We start from the raw sequence: 23008 nt of genomic DNA, 5'->3' as shown, positions 1-23008 counted from the left end.
TTGTATTTTGTCCAACAATGGCACATACTTCAATTGAATCACAAATATTATGTCTAAAATGAGGGAATGTAATACGTTAAACTTAGTCCATGCTAATTTACAGAGTACTCACATGTGTATTATATTTATTCTCCATAGTCCCTGGGATATTAGGTATTTATTATAATCTCGATTTAAAATCACAAAGGTGATTGGACAATTTTCTCAGGGCTAATCAGTTTGTCAATACTAATGGAGAATTAAAATCCAGAACTATACCCTCAGATCTGGGACTCTTAAAGTTATTCCCTGATGTTTCCCATAACTTACAAACATTAAGAAAACCTACAAAACTATTTTATTTGTTGAAGCATAGTTGACACACAGTGTTCATTTCAGGTGCACAGCTTAGTGATTTGACACCTGTGTATGTTGTGCTGTGCTCACAAGTATAGCTGCCATCGGTCACTGTCACAACACCGTTATATTCCCTGTGCTGTACCTTTCATCCCCGTGACTTACTCTTTCCATAACCGGAAGCCTGTGTCTCCCACTCCCCTTCACGCGTTTTGCCCATCCCCCATTCCCTCCTCTCTGGCAATCACCAGTGTGTTCTGTGTATTTGTGGGTCTGTTTGTGTTTTTTGTTGGTTTTGTTTGTTTGGTTGGTTGGTGGGCTGATTTTTAAGATAACTGAGATCATATGGTATTTGTCTTTCTCTGGCTGATTTCACTTAGCACGATACCCTCCGTGCTCATCCATGTTGCCGCAAATAAAACCTACAAAAATTTGAGACTGATACTATCTACCTATTTTAAAGCCCTCATATTTATTTTTGGGCTAAGGCCAAGCACCCTTATGTGCACCTTTGTGCGCTCTATGAAACAGGTACAGCTATGATGTCTTTTTTTTTTTTTTTTTTTTTAAGGTTAACTCATAGAAGACTAGAGGAAATAACGTACATGTGCATTTAGGTAATTTCAAGCTCAGTAATTCAACGCATATTTTTCGGGTATTGACTTCTACCAAGTGCTGGAGACATAACAGTAGAGACAGACGTGGTTCCTGTCCCATGAAGCTTCCAGGCCAGTAGAGAAGGCAGTCATAATAGATGATAGAAAGAACAACAATAATAACGGGTCGCGTTTTTTCCCTTTTCGGGTTACTTTTTTGGCATCGTGCCTTCTCCCTCTTTTACTGGTGTCGAAATAGAGGAACAGAAAGATTAGATAATTTGTCATATGACACACAGTGAGTGATAGAAATAAGATTGGAATCCAATTCCTCTTAAATAGCAATTTACGGATACTACAGGGTGCATGTCAAGGAGAACACATACAGATTACTTCACATAACAGGGGATCGTGGTAAGGAAATCTGAAAAGCTCCACCATCATGGAAAACCATCCTGCTGGGTCCCAGGACTTTCAAACCTGGGGTCTAGCACAGGCCTTCTCTTTGCTCACCACCCCCCCCCACCTCGATTGCTGGACAATTGGTTTGCGGCCACCCAGTACGGTGTCTCTGTTTGACACTATTTTCCTTGTTCCTGCCAATATATTATTGCCTTTGACTCCCACACCAACCTCTTGCTCACTGTCTTTCTGCCAGGGTGCAGGAATTCGTTTTGGAGAAGACACAGGATAGAAGCCTCAGCAAGCGTATGGAGATAGAAACTCCCCGACATTGTGTCTTTGAAGGGCTCTTTGGGGTTGATGGGTAAACGCATGGACATTCACTTGTCTCAGAGAGCAGCACTGAATTATTGGTGATAGTCACTATTTTAACCCCATCGTCCCATCTCCGCAGGAATGAGGCTCATCTGTTCTGTTCCTCTGTATCCTCAGCACATAGTCGATATTCACTACATACTTTTGAATAAATGAAGCAAGTACAGTAATCACTAGAGACGTAGAATTTTGTTTTTATCATGGTGCTTTACTGACAAGAAGAAGTTTGACTTGGGTCCTGGAGAAATTAATCATCCAGGTAAGCAGATTCCAAATTTAGTAGACACAGATTCAAGTGGAGAAAAGTGTCAATAACAGAGGGAGGGATTAAATTTAGAATGCTAACACAAAGGTTTATCACGCTTAAATTTAGATTAGTGCCTACATCACAAGGACTAACCCCAGATGAGTGAAGTTACATGGAAGGCATCAAGAAGAACAGTGTATTGGGGCGCCTGGGTGGCTCAGTCGGTTGAGCGTCTGACTTTGGCTCAGGGCATGATCTCACAGCTCGTGAGTTCGAGTCCTGCGTCGGGCTCTGTGCTGACAGCTCCGAGCCTGGAGCCTGCTTCGGATTCTGTGTCTTACTCTCTCTCCGTTCCTCCCCCACTCACAGTGTGTCTCTTTTTTTCAAAAACAAATAAACATAAAAAAATTAAAAAAAAATAAGAAGAAAAACATATTATCGCGACCAATGGGGATATACTGAACAAGGGACAGGAGGTAAAAATAAGTCAAAGGGGACTCACTGTGAACAGTAGTCCTATGAGAGCATATGCATTTGTCACAATTTTCTCCAGTATTTTCCTATTCTCCTACCCTGGGCTTACATATAAGCAGTCCTGGCCTCCATACCGTTTAGAGAGAAGAGATAATAGCTCATTACCAGAACTGTCTTCACCAACATGTAATTCACGATGAATCTTTAAATAGTCAAAGAAGGATAGAAAATAACATCAGTTGGTACCTTCGCAGGAACGTTAGGCACTTCGCATTGATTGCTTAACTTTTCAGCAATTCAACGAGGTAGGGGGTATATCCCTAATGTCCTGATAAAGAGAGAGCAGCACAGTATGCGTTCTCTGCCCAACAGCAATTTAATATGCTCAGATTTACACACAGGAAGAGATCTGTACGAAGTCGGGCCTGTCTTGACTCCAAAGCACGGATGTTGCCTCTGTTGTTGAGAACGTATGAAATGCCCACCCGGAGTATATTTTATTAGTTATTTGCTTTTCCTGTTTCTGATTTTTTTTTTCCTCCTGTGGTGTGTCCTTACTTACACGAGTTGGTAGGAGAAATGGCTTACTATGTGCACAGAATAAAACTGGTCTCCATGGGTCTTAGTTGCAGAAAGTCTTAATTCTCAATGGGGCCACTTACACTAGCCCTGGCACACATACTGAGGTTATTCCAAGGGAGGTGAAAATGTTATCCTGGGATCTCTGGGCTGTCCTTTCAGGGAAAGATAAATCCCATACGATTGTTTACACGCTCCGCTTTGCTCTTTTTCAGACTGCTGTCAGAGGATGTAGGCATGGACGTCCCCCTGGAGGACGGAATGCTGAGTCCCAGTGCTACAGACATGAGGCCTGGTGAGGGGAACATTTCTTCATTTCCTTCAGGGGTGTTCTGTATCCCAACACTGTCATATTCAGTGAGAGAACCATTCCCTAGGCATCCAACTTGTGATTTCCGTGATAAAAGTGAAGGGAGAGAGAGAAAAAAAAAATGTGTGAGGAGGGTGGTAGGCTCGATTTGGTTAATTTCAGGGTTGACGTGAATACCGATGCTGCCTCGTGGGGGCCGCCTTTTCCCTCCTGGACCACAGCTGGAACTGCCAGTGTTTTCAGTTCCTGGGATAAGTAGCTACCCTATATCATCATACCAAATCCTGGCTCGCACCTAGGCTCACCATATTTGTACCTGACTGTCAGAATGTGTACAATTAAAAATGTGATGTCAAGAAAGCTCGGTATCCTGAGTGATGAAACAGACAAACAAAGCCCTTACACACCACAGGTGTATAGCTCACGGCATATCCAAAGAGAATTTTAAATTTCCAGTTGCCTCCTACTCACGCTTCGTACTGAGGTCACCCTTTGCACCGTATCAGCTCCAGGATCGTACCAAGATCCTGAGCCCTGATGTTATCAGCCAAGCCTAGAGTGGAACAAGAAAAAAGCAAGTCATTTTTTTTTCTGTCCAAGTATTTAATAGGGCATTTTTCAAGATACTAGTCATGTGACATAATTATTTTTAAATGTTCTGTCTATGATCAAATAAGCCTAATAGCCACCGTATGTCTACATCGCTCTTGAAGGTTCACAATGCACTTTGAATAACACAGGCATTAAGGCTATGGTTGTCCTATATGGTAGCAGTTAGCTACATGTGGCTATTTAAATTAATGAAAACTTAAGTGTGGAAAGTTCGGTTCTTCAGTTGCACTGGATTCATTTCAGGTGCTCAATAGCTACATGGAACCCCTCATCACAAGACATTCTTTTGGACAACACTGCTCGGAGAATTACTATAATACAGAAACCCAGTGTTTTTCAAACTTGTCGGCCAATAGAAGCTTTCTTCAAGTATAATACATAAAAATATTACATGGAACACAGTTTGGGTGATGGTCTATACAGAGGAAAAAATTTAATGAAAAAGAAACAGCGTCACCTCCCTTAGGACAAGAGCCGAGTTAGAATTCTAGAATTGAGAGGTATACCAAGCTGACTACAGATCATACCCAGAGTTGTCAGGAACTGAAGAGAAGTATTTGAGGAGTAACTATGAACATAATAGATGGATAAGTAAAGTTCATAGCCTTCATTCCATAGGAGTGATGTCTACACGAACCATTATGAGATCTATGTAAGCTTAGCTGTTTTTCTTATGCATCATGAAAATTCAGTTCAAGGTTACATCAGTGTCAGGTTCTTCCACCTGAACAGGGTAGTTCTGAAAACTGGCTCCCACTTGTTATGTTTATGTGGCCAGGGCTGATGTGGCTGGGATAAGCCCAGTCCTGAGGCCCGCTGGTCAAGAAAGGGATCCAAATGGCATGTAAGGATTTTTAGCAGGTGTGCCTTTGCTTAAGGGCCTTAAAAATGTTTTTCACTGGGGCCCACACCCACTGTTGGCAGCCGCGTATACAGTCTAGTACTTGATGTTGCTATTTTTTTTTTCCTCTTTAGAACCTCCCAACTCTCTGGATCTTAACGACACTCCTCCTCGCAGGATCAAACTCACTGCCCCGAATATCAATCTTTCTCTGGACCAACAAAGTGAAGGGTCTATTCTCTCTGATGATAACCTGGACAGCCCAGATGAAATCGATATCAACGTGGATGAACTTGATACCCCTGATGAAGCAGATTCTTTTGAGTACACTGGGCACGGTGAGTTGCCAAGTTGTCAAGGCCAAAGTTACGCGAGAAATGAAAGATTATTTAAGTGGCACGAGGAACAGATGTCCCATTTGGTTGCTGGTGGCTCCTTTCTGTGATTTCTAGAATCTTCTCTTTGCATCTCAGGTCATAGGCGGCTGTGATCGACAGTTTAGAGCGTGATAGCACAGGATGGTTCACAGAGGTTGTACATAGCCATTGCTCCTTTGTTAAATGCTTGTTCTCGGCAGGCCTTGTGCTAGGCACTGGGGTTGTGAGAACGCTATTACATGCTGCGTTATAAGAAAATTAGGGCTGGGTTTGCAGAAGCAGAGAAATTAGAGCTTACTAGTTTCTTTGTGCAAGCGCCCGCTATCTGGAATGTTCTTCCTTGAAGTCCCTTCCATAGCTGGCTTCTTCTCTTTATTCAGATCTTAATCAGTTGCCATCAGAGACCTTCCTTGACCTCTATAATCAAAGGCGCCTCCCACACCCACCCACCCACCCCCATACCCAGTCACTTTCTATCCCTCTACTTATTTAAAAAAAATTTTTTTTAACGTTTATTTATTTTTGAGAGAGAGAAAGAGAGCGTGAGCAGGGGAGGGGCAGAGAGAAAGGCAGACACAGAATCCGAAGCAGGCTCCAGGCTCTGAGCTGTCAGCACAGAGCCCGATGCGGGGCTCGAACCCCCGGACAGTGAGATCATGACCTAAGCCGAAGTCGGATGCTTCATCGACTGAGCCACCCAGGCGCCCCAACCCCTCTGCTTATTTTATTTTCCCTGTGTCAGTAATTAAAACCTATCATTTAACTATCGGGTTGCATAGTCTGCCTTGCAAAGGCAGGGACTTTATTAGGTTTGTTGCTATATGTCCAGTAAAGCAGGAAGGAGGGAGGGATGACCTGCGGGTGATAGGAGAATAAAAAAGAAGAAAAGTAAAAGTTGGTGTCTCAAACACCGACATTCCTGATAGGAATATCAGTCTCATGTCGTTCCTTCTCTTGCTCAGTAAAATCGGGTTTGTTAAGAAATGTACAAACACAAAGCACTTGCTTTATAAAATGGCCTTCCACAGTTTCTGCTTTACAGGGTGGCGTTTATAATATTTGAAATTCAGAGGGAGAGTATCCTGGCCACAGCTACTCCATTATGAAAACTATTACCGTCAAAAAGGAAACAGCACAGTGGAATGATGCCCTGATGCCTACAGCCGTGCTAATTCCCCAGCATCATTTGTAAGAGAACGTAATTAGGAAATTCATCAAATTAGTTGAGTAATTCAATCAATGATCACTGAGGCCCCGGGGCTCCTACCATGACGAGCACAGATTCAGACCCTGTCTTCACAAAGGATAAGGCTTTATTTCCTCAAGTTAAAAAAAAAAAAACTGGCCAAACTACTTGTACTGTAGTTCCTGATGTGTAAATAGCGATTTTATATTGCATTGGTACTGTGTTCTCTCCTTGCTGTAGTTATCTGGGTGTTTGACTCTGTAAGTAGAAATACACAAATGGAAGGTGAAAGGGCTCGAGTTCATGTTCTTTGCCACCGTGTCAGAGACTCTTCCCCAGCTACTCTGCCCACCCCAGCCTCCCCCAGCCGCCCCAGCCCTGTTCCTGCTGATAGATGCCCACGTTGTAAGAGTCACGCCTTGACTCAAATCCCACAGAAGACAGCTGGGGCGTGAGCTGGTCCCTCCCTCTCTCCCCCTGTACCTCCCCGTTGTCGTGGAGCTCCGTGCCACACCACATCTGAACCTTTTATTTTTATAAATAGCAAAAGTGCCAAGCAAAGTGGCGGTGGCCGCAAAAGCTGGTAATTAAAGCTGTCACTTGCTGACATCGTTTCCTTGTATTCAGCTGACAATGTTTTGTTGAAAGAACCAGTTTACCAACCACAACCCTACATTTAGGTCTTCAATTCAAAGGACAGACTTTTAATGTAAGTTGACTTTTAAAGCCCACTTTGATTTTCAAATATAAGATGTATATCCGGGCCCTGTTTTAAACAAACAAGAACGTGAAACGTTGAAAACACAGAAAGCCATCTGAAGAGCTTTGTTTTATAAACCTGCAGATATAGATAACAGACTGCGTAAGAGAGAGGACGACATTAAAGTCCCAGCTTACAAAGTAAATGCCTGAAAGCTGCATGTTTGTGGGTCTCTTGCATTTTGAATTTTTTTTTAACGTTTATTTATTTTTTTGAGACAGAGAGAGACAGAGCATGAACAGGGGAGGGGCAAAGAGAGAGGGAGACACAGAATCTGAAACAGGCTCTTGCATTTTGAACCATGTGTATGCGTTCTAAACACAATTGGAGTTTTGAAGGCAACAGTGTTTCAAGATGTTTGGTGAGGGATTCACTTAATGAACCCTTTCGTAGTGCTTACCATGTGCCGGCCTTTGCGCTAGGTGCTTTATAAATATTAAGTATTTTATAAATATTAAGCATTTATAAATGTTAAGTATTTTAACCCTCAGCCCCGTGAATGTCCGCTGTATGGGTAGGTATCATGTTTGCCCCATTTTAGGATGAGAACACGGAGGCACAGATAGCTTAACAACTTACCTGAGGTCAGATAGCTGGTAAATGTCAGAGCCAGCATTCGAACCCGGAGCTGTTGTCCATGACTTTTGGGCCATGCTGCTTCTCCATAATATGTTGCAGTGAATAAGAGGGGGTCTTTCACTAGATGAGGCTGACACACGCAAAGCCAAGCTTGGTAACCTACCCTTCCATTTATTTATTTTTTTTTTTTAATTTTTTTTTTCAACGTTTATTTATTTTTGGGACAGAGAGAGACAGAGCATGAACGGGGGAGGGGCAGAGAGAGAGGGAGACACAGAATCGGAAGCAGGCTCCAGGCTCCGAGCCATCAGCCCAGAGCCCGACGCGGGGCTCGAACTCCCGGACCGTGAGATCGTGACCTGGCTGAAGTCGGACGCTTAACCGACTGCGCCACCCAGGCGCCCCTACCCTTCCATTTATTTACATGTCTTTGTATCCAGCCATTTTCATGACTCCAGGGCTCTTACCTTACCCAGCCCTTGAAGAACTCTCCTGCCATTTGCCTGTTTTATTCTGTAGCTGATAAGCAAACATTTCTGGCAGATTATTTGCCCACGTTGTGGTTTTGCTTATGAAACACTTGTGAATCTCACTGTCAAAAAACATTAAACCGGCCTCCACTGCTATAAAATTTTCTTTAATAATTGTGTCCAAGGGGTTGGAAAATATCATTTGAAGGACTGATAGAATTGAGCTTGACTTCCTTTGATATTTACAAGTGCCGAAGATACTAAACATACGAAGATGCTGAGGGGGTTAGGAGGTCAGTCTTTCAGAATAAGGGAGAGCTGAGCCTTGTTATTAGAAACATGCTTTGTTATATTAATTCTCGAAACTTAAAAATATCTTAAGGTTGGGGCGCCTGGGTGGCTCAGTCGGTTGAGCATCCAACTTCGGCTCAGGTCATGATCTCACAGCTCATGGGTTCGAGCCCCGCGTTGGGCTCTGTGCTGACAGCTCAGAGCCTGGAACCTGTTTCAGATTCTGTGTCTCCCTCTCTCTGCGCCCCACACCCCCTCATGCTCTGTCTCTCTCTGTCAAAAATAAACATGAAAAAAAGAGTTAAAACAAAAATATCTGAAGGTGAGAAATATGATGCACTATTTCTGCTCTCCAAACTCACCGTAGTTATTTTTTACCGTAATTCAGGTCTCAGCAAAAGCATTTCATACAAGAAATGGAAAAACGATCAAGAATTTTAGCCTGAATACTTCTGATAAGAATGTTGTAAGAAACATTCGCATGCTTTTTGTATTATTTTCCTCCTAGGCTCCTACGTCATGTTTAGTGACCTCATCTGAGCTCCCTTTTTCCAAAACTCACCCCTAACAACAGCCAGTTTTGGTCTGAATAAGGTGCTCCAACATTTTTTGCAGATAATCAAAGCCTGCAGGTGACCAGCTTGTAAAATCAGTTCCGTGTTTTAACTCCACACCTAAACTACTCACGACTAAAACAAGTGTTAATCTTGTTTTACCCACAAGCCACCTCGTGCCAGATGGTGCGGTCTGAAAGGACGATTTTTCTCGGTGCTTGTGTTATGCTGAGTTTTATCTTCAGACAAACTTCCTGCCTGCTCTTTGTCACCAAAAGAACTTTACTTAAAAGCTTCCCAACTCTGTACAGGATGTCTTTCCTCTAACGAGAGGAAGTTCCAACAGGGTCTCCTAAGGTGATGCACATCATCAGTGTCTGATCACACTGTGGAAAGCTGGTCCCTGTTCCCAGAGACACATCCCTGCTGGAGACCACAGCTAATCCCACCTCTAGGGGATCCCCTTTACTCACCAACAAGTGAGTTGGGGATCCCCCATGGTGTCTGTACAGCAAAGGACATTCGGGAGCCTGTGTATCAAGTCATCTCTCAAAAGACAAAGGAAAGGGGCGCCTGGGTGGCTCAGTCGGTGAAGCGCCCGATTTCGGCTCAGGTCATGATCTCACGGTCCGTGAGTTCGAGCCGCACGTCGACGTCAGGCTCTGGGCTGACGGCTCAGAGCCTGGAGCCTGCTTCAGATTCTGTGTCTCCCTCTCTCTCTCTGACCCTCCCCTGCTCATGCTCTGTCTCCATCTCAAAAATAAATAAACATTAAAAAAAAAAAATTAAAAAAAATAAAAAGACAAAGGAAAATGTTCCAGGTGACTCCTCCCTGGGGCCTAATTGACTTCAACCGTCATGGGGGAGAAAAGCTGGTTACTGAGGAAGGGAGACAAAGAAAATGTCTAAGCATTTCTTAGTGAAGAGGGCATCAGGCCAAAAGTTAAATTTGGAGGCCCTGGGGCCAGTTAAGTGAGTCCTGAGGTTTTTGAAAACAGAAGATGATGGCTTGGGTGGGGGGGAGAATGGTAACTTAGAGTAAAGTGGAAGAATTAGGATCTAGAGGAGATTGCTAACTCAAGGGAGTAAATAAAGCCATCTTCGCTTCTTACTGGCTTATACTGTTGACTTTTAGAAATGAACACTTTGAGAATGTACTGGGCACCCAGCTGTTAAATAATGTCTTTTTCCCATTTATATCAACCAGAAGAAGGTGGGGAAGGAAAAGGAACTCCAGCGTCTTGCCAGCTCGCCTTCTTTGAGGCCAACAGAGATAGCATTCCATAAAAGGGTCCACACTTTTATGCCAAAATGAGTAATAATGCTTGTTTAAAAACATCAAGTGCAGGAAAAGTCTTGTGTATTTGTATACATACATACTTTTAGGTAGAAGTGCCCGTTCTTACTATGAAACAAGGACCAAAAAACGTAGAGACGAATGTGAACAGATTCAACTATATAAACATACTAAGTTTCTGTCTGGAAAAAAAAAAAATCAATTTAAAAGCTCAGCACAGGGGTGCCTGGGTGGCTCAGTCAGTTAAGCAGCCGACTTGGGTTCAGGTCATGATCTCAGGGTTCGTGAGTTCGAGCCCCATATCGGGCTCAGTGCTGACAGTGTGGAGCCTGCTTGGGATTCTCTCTCTCTGCCCCTCCCCCACTCTCTCTCTTTTTCTCTCAAAAATAAATAAACATTAAAAAAAATTAAAGCTAAGCTGAAGCAGGAAATGAATTGCAAACCATGACAAAGTCCTACATAAAGAACTTCAGCAAATCAGTAAGGACCACAAGAGGCAAAGGACCTTACAGGTGCCTCCCTGTCAGTAAGAGAAATATAAATAGCCAATAAACACTTAAAAGTGTTACCTTCTTTAATACTTAAAGGAATACAAATAAAAACAACAGACCGGTTTCACCATCAATTGTCAAGGGGTAAAGACTTTAATATCCTCCAGAGTTTTTGGAGGAAAACAACTCCTCATATATTTTGGTGTGATACACTCAAGGACAAAAATATCCATAAAAACTTCAAGTGCTTATAGTGTCTGACCCAGCATTCACCTGCTAGAAAGCTAACTTACAGCAACACGTGCACAAATGAAGTAAGATACCTGCACAAAGATACTTATTGAAGCAAGTTCTCTATAAGAACGACAACAAAATAGAATAAAACTAAAGTTCTATCACTGTGGGATTGACAAACTAAAAGACATCGGCAAAATGGAATACCCTAGGGCTACTCTTTATTTCATTTTTATTATTATTATTTTTTTGTTTTTTAAGTAGGCGCATGCCCAATGTGGGGCTTGAACTCACAACCCACGAGACCAAGAGTCACAGGCTCTACTGACTAAACCAGTCAGGCGTCCTTCTGGGGCTACTTTTTAAATTTTTTTTTTCAACGTTTATTTATTTTTGGGACAGAGAGAGACAGAGCATGAACGGGGGAGGGGCAGACAGAGAGGGAGACACAGAATCGGAAACAGGCTCCAGGCTCTGAGCCATCAGCCCAGAGCCCGACGCAGGGCTCGAACTCACGGACCGCGAGATCATGACCTGGCTGAAGTCGGACGCTTAACCGACTGCGCCACCCAGGCGCCCCCTGGGGCTACTTTTTAAAATGAGCAGTGTTTGGGGCACCTGGGTGGCTCATTCAGTTAAGCACCTGGCTCTTGGTTTCGGTTCAGGTCATGATCTCACGGTTTGTGAGTTTGAGCCCCTCATTGTCAGCACAGAGCCTGCTTGGGATTCTCTCTCTTTCCCTCTTTGCCCCCCCACCCACACCCCGCGCGCTCTCTCTCTTTCTCAAAATAAATAAATAAACTTTAAAAAAAAATTAAATGAGCAGTGTTTAAGGGTGCCTGGCTGGCTCAGTGGGAGGAGCATGTGACTTTTGATCTCGGGGTTTTGAATTTGAGCCCCACATTGGGGATAGAGATTACTAAAAAAATAGATAAATAAGCTTTTAAAAAGATGAGCAGGCTACGGGGCACCTGGGTGGCTCAGTCGGTTGAGCAACCGACTTCGGCTCAGGTCATGATCTCATGGTTTGTGAGTTCGAGCCCCGCGTCGGGCTCTGTGCTGACAGCTCAGAGCCTGGAGCCTGCTTCCGATTCTGGGTCTCCCTCTCTCTCTGCCCCTCCCCCTCTCATGCTGTGTCTCTCTCTGTCCCAGAAATAAATAAACATTAAAAAAAAAAAAACAAAGATGAGCAGGCTTGATATTCGCTGAGATGAAAAGAACCCTATGCTATATTATTAGATACGAGCACAATATAAAAGAAAATGTATAGAACATGTAGAATGTATAGAATAATCATAAATAGGGTGGGGGGCTATGCTCGTGTGCATGTGCATAATAAAAAGAATACAGAGCAAACAATAATGAGTGAGAGCAGGACTGGTGATTATTGCTGTTTTCATGGACGATTGTCTGTACTGTTTGTACTTTTGTTAGCATGTTATTTTTCCAACCAGAAAAAAGAATACGGCGTACAATGTTTTTCAAGTGAGGTAGCCTCGATCAAAGCGTGCAGAAAACAAAACAGTCACCCCACACTGATCACCTGGGTCAAGCTAGAGCAGGCCAGCGAGTCCCAAACAAGGATAAAGGCTCGTGGAAGGTGAGCTCGCTGCAGGGCAGAGCATGTATGTACAGGAACATTGAAGACAAGCCCACATCAGAGCCCAGAGCTCTGAGGGCGCGGAGGCCAGATGGAGAACAGAGTCCCAGGAAGGAAACTAAGATGAGCGTCCAAGGGCCCTCAGCCAAGAGGAAGGGAGAGCAGGAAAGGAGCCCAGACAGGGAGTCCAGTGCAGATGGATGGATCTGCACCAGTGATGCGGAACTTGGGCTGCAACCAAAGGTTGCTGCTTTCTGTCCTCGGTAAGACGAGGGGCAGTGGCGGGAAGGCAGAGGAAGCCAGAGTGAGCCTGCCTGTCTGGTCGCTGTTGGTGTTGGCAGAAAAGGCTGGGACTGCTTCCCAACTGGCTTCCATTTTGCAATTCTAAGTCACAGATAATTAGACACGTTTGAGTGTGTCTTGAGGAATCTTCCAGAACACGATGGCTTTGTTGTGGTCCCCTTACAGAGTACCTGTATTTTCAGGAACTTGTCCAAGCTTTTCTCTATTTACCCAGCTGCCTCAGTTTTCACTGGGTGCTCTGGGCAGGTTTCTAAGCTAAGCGTGGAGTTGGTTGGTGGAAGTGAGTAACAAAGGTGGTTCACGCACAATTTCCAGGCCCAAGGAATTCGCAGCCTCATGGTAAAATGAAGAGAATGAGACAGTCACACATGCAGGGTACAGTGTGATAGCAAATTAGTTCAAGGTCAGCTTTTGTGTGGGCAGGTCCATTATGCCTACTCCTCTGCCTGATGCGTGGTAGATAAGAATAATACTCATATTATCAAAGTACCATAAAATAAATATAAGTACAAGGTAAATGAAAGGTCTTTTCCCACGAATGAAAAAAATAAGAAGGATCGTACCTCACAGAATTATGGTGAAGGTTATAACTAATCTTTTCCTTCAAATTACTGAACCATACAGAGAATAACCATTGTTAAACTCTACTCGTAGTTGAAATAAAAATGGAAACAGCTGCTCTTTCAAAAACTTAACATGGTTGCTTGTTTGCGGATGCACGAGACTGTGCAGTAAATGTTCCCCCGAAGAATGCTCAGCGGGCTTTGGTACTGCCCCATGTACCCACAAATAGGAGTCTTATGAGTTTTTGGTCTCAGAGCATTTCTGGTCTACAGAGTTGTCTGTTTCTTGCTTACTATGAAATCTTTCCATAGCGTATTTTGAAAACTCCGTAGGCAGTAACACCATATTTCTGCCCAACTTCACTCCCAGTAGGGAAGGGAGCTCAACTCCTTTGTAAGAGTCTTAGAGTTGTGGGGGGTGGGGGGAGGGTCTAGGCTGGTGGTATCATCGAGATACCTAACACACAGGATACACGAGGATCTGTGGCCCAAGGAAAATAAAATGATCTGTGCCTGATAAACAGACTTTCACCCCATGAGGACAGTGTACAGGTCTTCAACCTGTACGTTCAAGGATGAGTTGGTAGCAGCCTATCCACCCGTAGCTCACCAACACGGGGCATCTCTAGCCCTGCATCTGTCCCCACCCTCAGCTTGGCCTTAGCATGGATTTGGTCGTTCTCTCAGTCAATAAATAAGACCTCACTGAGTGTCTTTTATGTGGTCAGGATGGTATTCATCTGTATAAGGGCTGTCTGTGCCAAACAGAGGGTGCCATCAGGTTGACTCTGCCTCTGCCAGGAGATGGCCCGCGGTGGAACTGCCTCAGCTGTGGAGTCTTGCTCCTCAGTCCTGCTCTGTGCTTCCCTTCCAGAAAGTTCCACAGCTAACAAAGATTCCGGCCAAGAGTCAGAGTCCATTCCAGAGTATACGGCGGAGGAGGAGCGGGAGGACAACCGGCTGTGGAGGACCGTGGTGATCGGAGAACAGGAGCAGCGGATTGACATGAAGGTCATCGAGCCCTACAGGAGAGTCATCTCTCACGGAGGTAGTCCAGCTCTTTGCGACTCTGGGAGGTGGCGAGGAGGGCAGCCGTAGTTCTTTACTAGAAAAATGCAAGTAGGGTTCTCTGAGGCATGACATCCTCAAAATCCTGTTCTGCAATCGATATTCAGGGGAGTGCAGAGCCAAGTGCATTACCTCATACGCAACTCAATAAACAGTGGGAAGCCTACTATGCAAAAAATAGCTTTCCAGTGTGAAAACTGCTTTTCACACCGCATATCTGACAGCGGTAATCTTCTGTGCAAATTTCTTGAAAACTGCAGCTGTCCAATTAAATAACGTCTGTTTGAAATTCATATGGGTCAGTTGTAGGTTTTTTTTTTTTTTTTAACAGAGTTGACCTACAATGTTGCATTAGTTTCAAGGGCACCACGTAGTGATTCCACAATTATATACCTTATGAAATGCTCAACCAACTGCCAGTTATAAGATAAGTAAGTCATGGAACGGGAAGTACCGCATAGGGAAGATAGTCAATCATATTGTAATAATTTTGTATGGTGACAGGTGGCGACCACACGTCTCGTGGTTGTAGGGTTCACCTGAATAGCTTTCGCGCCTGTGCTGCTGCGACCTGTAGGAAGGTCGCTACCCCAGAGGTCATTCTAGAAACGAAATGGTCTTTTGAATCCTCTGAGAAGCTTTAGGAATAAGTCTCTTGAGGCTCAGCCTGGTCGGTTCTCCCCCTGCTTGAAGTTTGCTTTTCTGCGGACTCCGTTTGCATCTGTGCCTGATGACAGGCGTTTGCAGTGAGAGCCTCCACCTGCTTTAGGGACGGACCAGGGAGAGAGAAAAGCTGTGTGTTCGGTCTTTCCAGTGCTTTCTGGGAGCTCCGGGAGCCTCGCTTGGTTTTGGATTCACAGTCAGATGAGCACAAGCACCACAGTGAATGTTGTCAACCTCAGGAAACATAAACGGCTTTTTTTAAGTTTTCTGCTGCATGCGTTCGTTTCCTGCAGTCCTGAGGCCCCACCCTAAGCGCTCAGCTCTTCCAAAAAAGTGTCAGCTGACGAGGCCATTGTTCTCTCTTCCGGGGACAGGGAAATAGCGTCTTAGCGCTGCATTAAACCTGTAGCTTTTGTTTTCTACCAAGCAGAAGGACATTTTGTCTTTTCACACTTCCTTCCGCCAGCCAGATTATCCATCTTCCATTCAGGCCCTGCCACCTTCGTGTAAGTATCAGGATCTCCCAGGGACTCCGACCTCGACAGCCAAAGAAAATGCCCATAGGCGCCCCTGGCCACGGCCTTGCTTTGCCCTGCCTCCCTGTCTGACCTGCGGTGGTCATGTGGCCCGGGGACAGGTGCTGTGGGCGCGGGAGGCAGTTTGCTCCAAGGGAAACGTTTGCAGAGCCCTGCAGAACGAGAGCTGGCCCGATCTCGCTGAAGGGAACAGCCAGCCGGCCAATAGAATCAACAACCCCTTTGTTCCACAACCCGAACATCATCCCAGATCTTCCCCGAAGCTCCTACCTCCTCAGTACCACCCATCAGGTATTTGGGGTTTGTTTGCCTTTTGGAAATAAAAAGAAAACCACACAAAGCTTGATTATAAAAGTAGCCTGTGCCCATTCAAAAAAAAAAAAAAAAAAAAAGTCGAACGAGGTAGAAAAGTCTGTCGAAGTAAATCAGAGTCGCCCAGTAGTCATCTGTGTGTTGACCATGCGGGATCTTAACTTAAGAGCCCCTTTGGTGTGAAGAAACAACATCAATGCTTCCCAGCGCTCCTGAGCCCATCCGTGCTTTGCCCGAATCAGGAAAGAGTGATTATCATCCACACGGTTGGGTTAAAACACAAAACAAAACCAAAAAAAAAACCCCAAAAAGCCACCGCTTCTGCCTGTCACACACTTGGTGAAAATTCAGCTGACCCGTCGCGGATCACGTGGTTTGCTGTGCCCTCCGTCCCAGCCACCCCCTCCCCTGGCCTTCGCTCCCCTCCATTCTGTGTCGTCAGCTCGGTTTTGTCCACGCGTCTGTCCAGTGTTGTTTGGAAGAAACGGCCACCTTTCCTGTCCCCAGCTCTGCCTCGGCCTCCTCCGGGCACTGGCCTGCATGAGTGTGCCCCTGGCTGCACCCATCCGGGACGTTAGCGGGACGCTGCCTCTTGCCACCCCCCGAACAGCTTTTGTGCTCTGTAGGTAAAGACTGGGTTCAGATTTTTACTTCTGAATTTGCCAGAGCTGGGTCCGCTGTGTTGGAAGCTGACACCCCCTTCTTAGACGCTACTGATGAGAAAGCGACACTCCCCAGATAGCAGTCTCTTGTGTTTGTTATCCTGGCTTCTGACGAGCGTGTAAGAAGCAGCACTCCATAGCGAGCACGGGTCTTGGCGTGTCTGGCATTTTCCCACGAAGAAGTTCTCCCGTTCAGGCCAACAGGAAAGCAGCACCTCAATAACTGCAAGGTGGGGGTGATTAAAACCGCCACCTAAGTTCGCTGCACAGCCAGACTCTGCCAAGGGTCATGCCAGCTGGGAGCACGCGTGAGAGCAGTATCCGAATAACGCAGTCTTCGGCTTGGGTGACCTTGATAGGAGCTATGGTAGGAGGCCTTGGACACCATATAGAAGAACAGAGCTCAGGACCTGTCTTTGCCACTAACTGCTCTGTGACCTTGGGACATGACCTAGCTTCTCAGCCCTCCCTTACCTCAGCAGTCAAAAGAGGTGATCTCAGAGCCGGGGTCACCACCCATGAGCCCATGAGCAATAGTCCTGTTATCTGCACAGACAAACAAACAAACAAACAAAAAAACCAAAGAGAGGTCTAGGTGGTTTGGATCAACAACAGTGTGGGGTCACTCGGAGGCCAGAAACTGGCTTTTTATGAACTTGGGGACGGAGAATGTATTTCAATAACCAAGGACAGTTACACCGAAGCATTATAATGAGAAGTTTCCTTTCTTGTTTTTGTTTTGTTTTGTTTTGTGTGTTTTTGTGTTTTTGTGTGTGTTTGTTTTGTTTTGTGTTGTTTTTTTTTTTTGTTTACTTCTCTTATGTCGTTATAGGAGATTCAGGTAACTTCTCTGCAGTGTTGCTGGACACATGACCCTGGAAAGAATGAGAAGAGTTGCGGGCTGGTGTGTGTGTGTGTATGTTTTGGTTGCGACTGTCACATCCTCCCTCCTCTCTCCATTCCATTTGCCGGCCGGCACACTTGTGTCCCATCCCTCTCATGCCTGTCTGTTCCGCCTCAGGTAAGGTTTGCATTAGCGCCCCAGAGGGTCTCAGGAGGCCCCGCGATGGCGTTGCTGATGCACCTCAGCGCACACACCCTGAACTCACCTCCTGGTTCCTGAGAAGAGAGCTAAAGTACATGCTTTCAAAAAGCCGTCCTTCTAATGAACTCTTCGGCGGCTGGCAGCCGACTTCCCTTGACTAAAGCTGCAATAAGCGAAATATTAGCACAGAAATCGGGTTAGCCGACCCCCTCGAAGGCATGTGCGAGGAACCAAGAGCAAACAGACCCATTCCTTCCAGTTACCGCCCTTTGCCAGCAAGGACGATCTGAAATATCTCCCGAGCCTGACAGCAATGGCACCAGATCTGGGTTGGGAAGGAGAACTTCCCCGAAGAAGTCTTTTTCTTCTCGTTCCTTTCTTGCGTCTTCCACCGTCTCTCCTCCTCTTCTCTTCCTCTGTCTCCTGCCTCTTCTTCCCTTCCTGCAGCTCCTCTGCCCAAAACTACAAAACTCCACCTTCACTAGTGAATTTCAGGCATTTTTGTATAAAGAGGCATTCCTGACTTAGACGATGATCAGGACGTGGCGAGTTGATTCTTCAGTATCCCTTCGAGTTAATGAGCCTGGGTGAACGTGACACCACAGCATTCCAAGGACAGGCACACTGACACAAAGAGCTGAAATGCCATTTAAGATGACTTCTGAAGTACTGTTTAGAAACCTCGGACTGTCCTTAAAAAAAAAAAAAAAAAAAAAATAGAATTAGAAATTCTCCAGAAATGGGAACAGAAATCAAAGTAGCTGAGTGGTCATGATCTTGAAGTTAGGTTGACACCCTGGAGCCAAGCAGCTACGTTTACAGAGATGCTTTTGTACTTGTTTTTAAGTTGGATTCATTATGTCTATTCTCTCTTTGAATGAACCCGGTCCTTGGCATTGTGCGCAGTCTAAATGGCCTACCTTTGTGGTGTTAGCATTGGTGTAGCAAAGCCGCGGTATCCTTTGTGGATTTTCATTGGGTTCTGAATCTGTTTAAATGAAATTGCTCGGTGGAACAAACACTTCTTGTATTACAATGTATCTCCTGCCATCTTCCTTCACATCTGATTCTTAAAGAAGTTGGTAACTACCTGCATGTTGGAAGAGGCAGAACAAAGCAAATAATCCATAGGGAAGCCACGGCAATCCTGTTTTGCAAACATGGGTTACATCGGGTGTATACTTACATAGGTAGCATTTTCTAACACATGTGGAGTAAACACTGCATCCAACAACCTCAAATTAGTCATACACACAAACCCATAATTTGATATATTTTTAGTTGGTATCACTCTTTTCCCCCACCTCTTTTGTGGTAGGGTCATACTGTCTTTGTAGAGAACGTCTTATTAAGCTGCTTTTCAAGAGTTAAGCCCATCCAAGTCTATATCCAGCTGGTATTTTCCTGCCATGTAATCACCAGAGGGGTATTTAGAGTTCTGAAAAAATGAAACGCACTGAGTTCAGATCAGGCTTGAGGGTATGTCCTGTCTGCCTACTCAGAGCTTTGAGGCAATCTCTACTTAATGATTCTGAAGTCCAGACCTATGTTATATGACAAAAATTCCAAGTGTTTATGAAGGGACATTAAAAAATGAAAACACGGTGCATTCCTTCATTTTTAAGTCTGAAGGACACGAGAGACTCCATGCACAAACCCATGGAGGTTTGACCAACAGCTGCCATGAGTGTCCAAGATAAGCTCTGAGGGAACACAGAGCTTAGAGAATGCCACACAGCTTTCAGATGTGGGTAGAATGTCCTGAGATGTCCCTATATTTTTCTTGACCCTTGGAGTTCACACTTGCCTTTTATTTTCTCACACACGTGCGTATAGCACCCCCACCTCTACTTCCTGTCCACGTCACCAGGAAGTAATTCTCAAGTTTTCTCAGAAGCACGTATTGTCGTAAAACGCAAAGAGAGGTTGGCTTTCACCAGGCCTTTCTTGAATTTGTTCTTTTTTAAAAAGATGAGGCTCTGTATTCTGTGCTCAGTGACTCTAGGCCTGGCCAGAACTTTCCATGTGTCAGTGCACTGTCTGTTGAATCTGGAGATCCCAGGGACACTACAGGCAAGTGAACCAGTCCACAAAATCAAAATAAAGGTGTTTTGCTTGTTAACCTACTAGTATCTGGTCACTGGAGTATGTGAGCCTGATTATATTGCAGTTCAGTGACTAGATTTTCCCTTTAAATTAACCAGAGTCTGAGAAAAACAGCTAAAAAGGATCAGGGAGAGCCTCTTAGCCATTAAAGGACTGAAGCATTATATATTAGAAACCTGTAAGTCAAAACCCCCATCGTTTGCTAAGTTGAATATTTATATACCCCATTCATGACTATGTACAACACATATAATCGTCCATAATCAATGGATATGCCATTTATGCAAATATATTCACACTGTATATTTAAGGCTGTATACAATATACATATATTATACTCTATGATAACCACTGAAAATAAGGTTATGTACTTACAGAAGTATAGTCTATATAATACTCACTTAAAGATCTGTTACCTTTACGCACACACGCTTGCCAAAGCTTCCAGATTTGCCCTTTAGGTTAAATATTATCTTGTTAAGAGCTTTCAGTTGGTCACAAATGTCTTTTTGTTTGTCCCCCAGGATACTATGGGGACGGCCTAAATGCAATCATTGTGTTTGCTGCCTGTTTTCTGCCAGACAGCAGTCGGGCGGATTACCACTATGTCATGGAAAATCTTTTCCTGTGAGTGATATTTATGGCAAAGTGCTTTGAGTGAATGTCTATGGCATGGCATGGCGGATAGTGCATCTTTAATGGGAGGAAATAGATGATGTAGAATATTCTAAGCCTTTGATGAAAAGTCAATGAAATCTCTGTCAAGGAATATTGCTCAAGAGGCGAAAGCCTTTAAAAGAACTTTTGTCAGTTGAGTGATTTGAAGACAAAACGAACACTTAGTCTTGCCTGCACTCTCAAATCCTGGAACATTTCCTTTGGATAAAGTGTTATTTTTATTCCCCCCCCGTAACATGGCTTCATTTATATCCTTCACTTGTGCCTTTGGTACGTGATAACCTTGTTGACATTTTTGAAATTCGGGTTCTAACCTACGTATTTTTTTAGCGTACGTGCATTAAAAAAAAAAAAAAAGATAAAAACAAGATAACCCTACAGATAAATGAGCAATACTCGCTCTCAGAGAAATAATCTTAGGAAACTGCATTCTTTTCAAGGTAAAGAGGTAATATGCACAACCATTCTTAAATGTCATACGCTCTGTAATTTAAATGTCATATAATCATGTTGTAAATAAGATGAACTGTTTCATGTGGGAAATGAAAACCCTCCTCTTCCTTCCTGTGATCAGATATGTAATAAGCACTTTAGAGCTGATGGTAGCTGAAGACTATATGATTGTGTACTTGAATGGTGCAACCCCCAGACGCAAGATGCCAGGGCTGGGCTGGATGAAGAAATGCTACCAGATGATTGACAGACGGTACGTGGGCGTCATTATTTAACCTCCGTTTTGGCTTCCTCAATAACTCCCATTCCTAATTCCCTTTCATCTGCCGAAACACGTGATCACGTTTTGGGAACATGGAATTATGCAGAGTTAAGAAAGGACAGAAATATTAAGAAAAGTTCACTTGCTGCCCCAAATCTGAAATAAAGCAGAGCTCCCCTAGGTTTTGCTACGTGTTGTCATCTCAAACCTGGCGACCAAGTCTGTTCTAAACTATGTGTATGCCGTTGCCCGCGTGAAGGTGCGGTTTGTCCTGATAAACAGAGTATCCATGATTCTTTTTTTTTTTAAGTTTATTTATTTATTTTGAGAGAGAGAGAGAGAGAGAGAGAGAGAGAGAGAGAGAGAGAGAGAGAATGAGAATCCCAAGCAGGCTCTGCAGTGCGGAGCCCAACTCGGGGCTTAAACCCACAAACCATGAGATCATGACCTGAGCCAATCAAGAGTCAGATGCTTAACCAAGTGAGCCACCCAGGCACCCGTGGAGTATCCACGATTCTTTACTGGTTTTACGTGACTGGTTTTACGTGTGTTTACTGGTTTTACGTGTCACTTATGTGATGTAAGTGCTGCTTATGTGCACTAGGACTGTTGATCTGGGCGACTGTTGGGCTTATAGTCCATCATTCACCGAGATAGTTCAAGTTAACCACTAGCCCATTTGGTCCCGTGGTGCACTTTTTTCCCAAGATACTTCACTTCCACCCATACTGGCTTGAATAGAACAAAACATGTCAGGGGCACCTGGGTGACTTAGTTGGCTAAGTATGGCATCCCCTTAGACATGGCTTCATGCATGACAACATGCGAGTGCCCTGTTACGTTATCTAAGATCCATTTGATGATCTAAACATTCATAAAGTAGCGTTGCTAATGCTTCAAAACATGCCTGAATATCAAGAATGCTAAAATGGTAATCTGAAAGTCAAACAACCACATGATCTACTGTTACTTGTTTCATAATACAGAAGAAGAAACCAAGGCTTAGTAGATCAAAGAAATTGGCTAAGTTGCTAGTAAGAATGTGTTCTTTTCAAAACAGTAAAGATAATGCTGGCAAAAATGAAAAGAATTGTTAAGCAAAAATGCACCCTGATAGTCATAGATTTATGCAGTCCAGAAATACACCCATCCTACTTTACATTTGAGGGAAAATGAGGTTGGACTCATACAAGTTACAAATTATATCTCAAAAAAATTGGTGGTGGGGGAACCTGGGTGGCTCAGTCAGTTAAGCATCTGACTTCAGCTCAGGTCATGATCTCATGGTTTGTGAGTTCAAGCCCCGCATCGGGCTCCGTGCTGACAGCTCAGAGCCTGGAGCCTGCTTCGGATTCTGTATCTCCCTCTCTCTCTGTTCCTCCCCCACTCACACTCTGTCTCTCAAAAATAAATAAACATTAAAAACTTTTTAATAAAATAATTTTTTTACTAATCATGGTCATTCAGTTCCTTCCCATCAGATAATAGGAACTTACCTAGAACTCTCTAATATTATAATATGCTTATTTGGGGATATACTTTCCATTTTAACTCCTACTGAAAAGGGTTAGGAGTGATTTTTTTTCTTTTCTTTCTTTTTTTGTTTTTGTTAAATAGGTTGCGAAAGAATTTGAAATCATTCATCATTGTTCATCCATCTTGGTTCATCAGAACAATCCTTGCAGTGACACGACCTTTTATAAGGTATGGTTGTTATTATACTAAAAGTACTGCTAGTCGTTTTTC

The 23008-nt window shown here is 44.0% G+C and overlaps 1 protein-coding gene across 9 annotated transcripts in view; it reads left to right on the top strand.

Annotated features, from left to right (window-relative positions):
- PRUNE2 (prune homolog 2 with BCH domain) overlaps nt 1-23008 on the top strand; it is a 276216-nt gene that overhangs the window by 231836 nt on the left and 21372 nt on the right. For 7 of the 9 annotated variants that reach the window (XM_019815787.3, XM_045043727.1, XM_019815782.2 and 4 more), the window contains exons 10-16: nt 3225-3304; nt 4907-5110; nt 14352-14525; nt 17551-17559; nt 20394-20496; nt 21122-21253; nt 22880-22966. In XM_019815787.3, coding sequence (XP_019671346.2) covers nt 3225-3304; nt 4907-5110; nt 14352-14525; nt 17551-17559; nt 20394-20496; nt 21122-21253; nt 22880-22966 — 789 coding nt within the window. The remainder of the gene's footprint in view (nt 1-3224; nt 3305-4906; nt 5111-14351; nt 14526-17550; nt 17560-20393; nt 20497-21121; nt 21254-22879; nt 22967-23008) is intronic. The other 2 variants (XM_019815779.3, XM_019815780.3) reach the window with 1 other exon arrangement.

Source organism: Felis catus, chromosome D4 (genome assembly GCF_018350175.1).
Source record: "Felis catus isolate Fca126 chromosome D4, F.catus_Fca126_mat1.0, whole genome shotgun sequence".
Classification (NCBI taxonomy): Eukaryota; Metazoa; Chordata; class Mammalia; order Carnivora; family Felidae; genus Felis; species Felis catus.
Note: the sequence above shows the minus strand (reverse complement) of the source record. Positions and strands in the feature narration are given on the sequence as shown.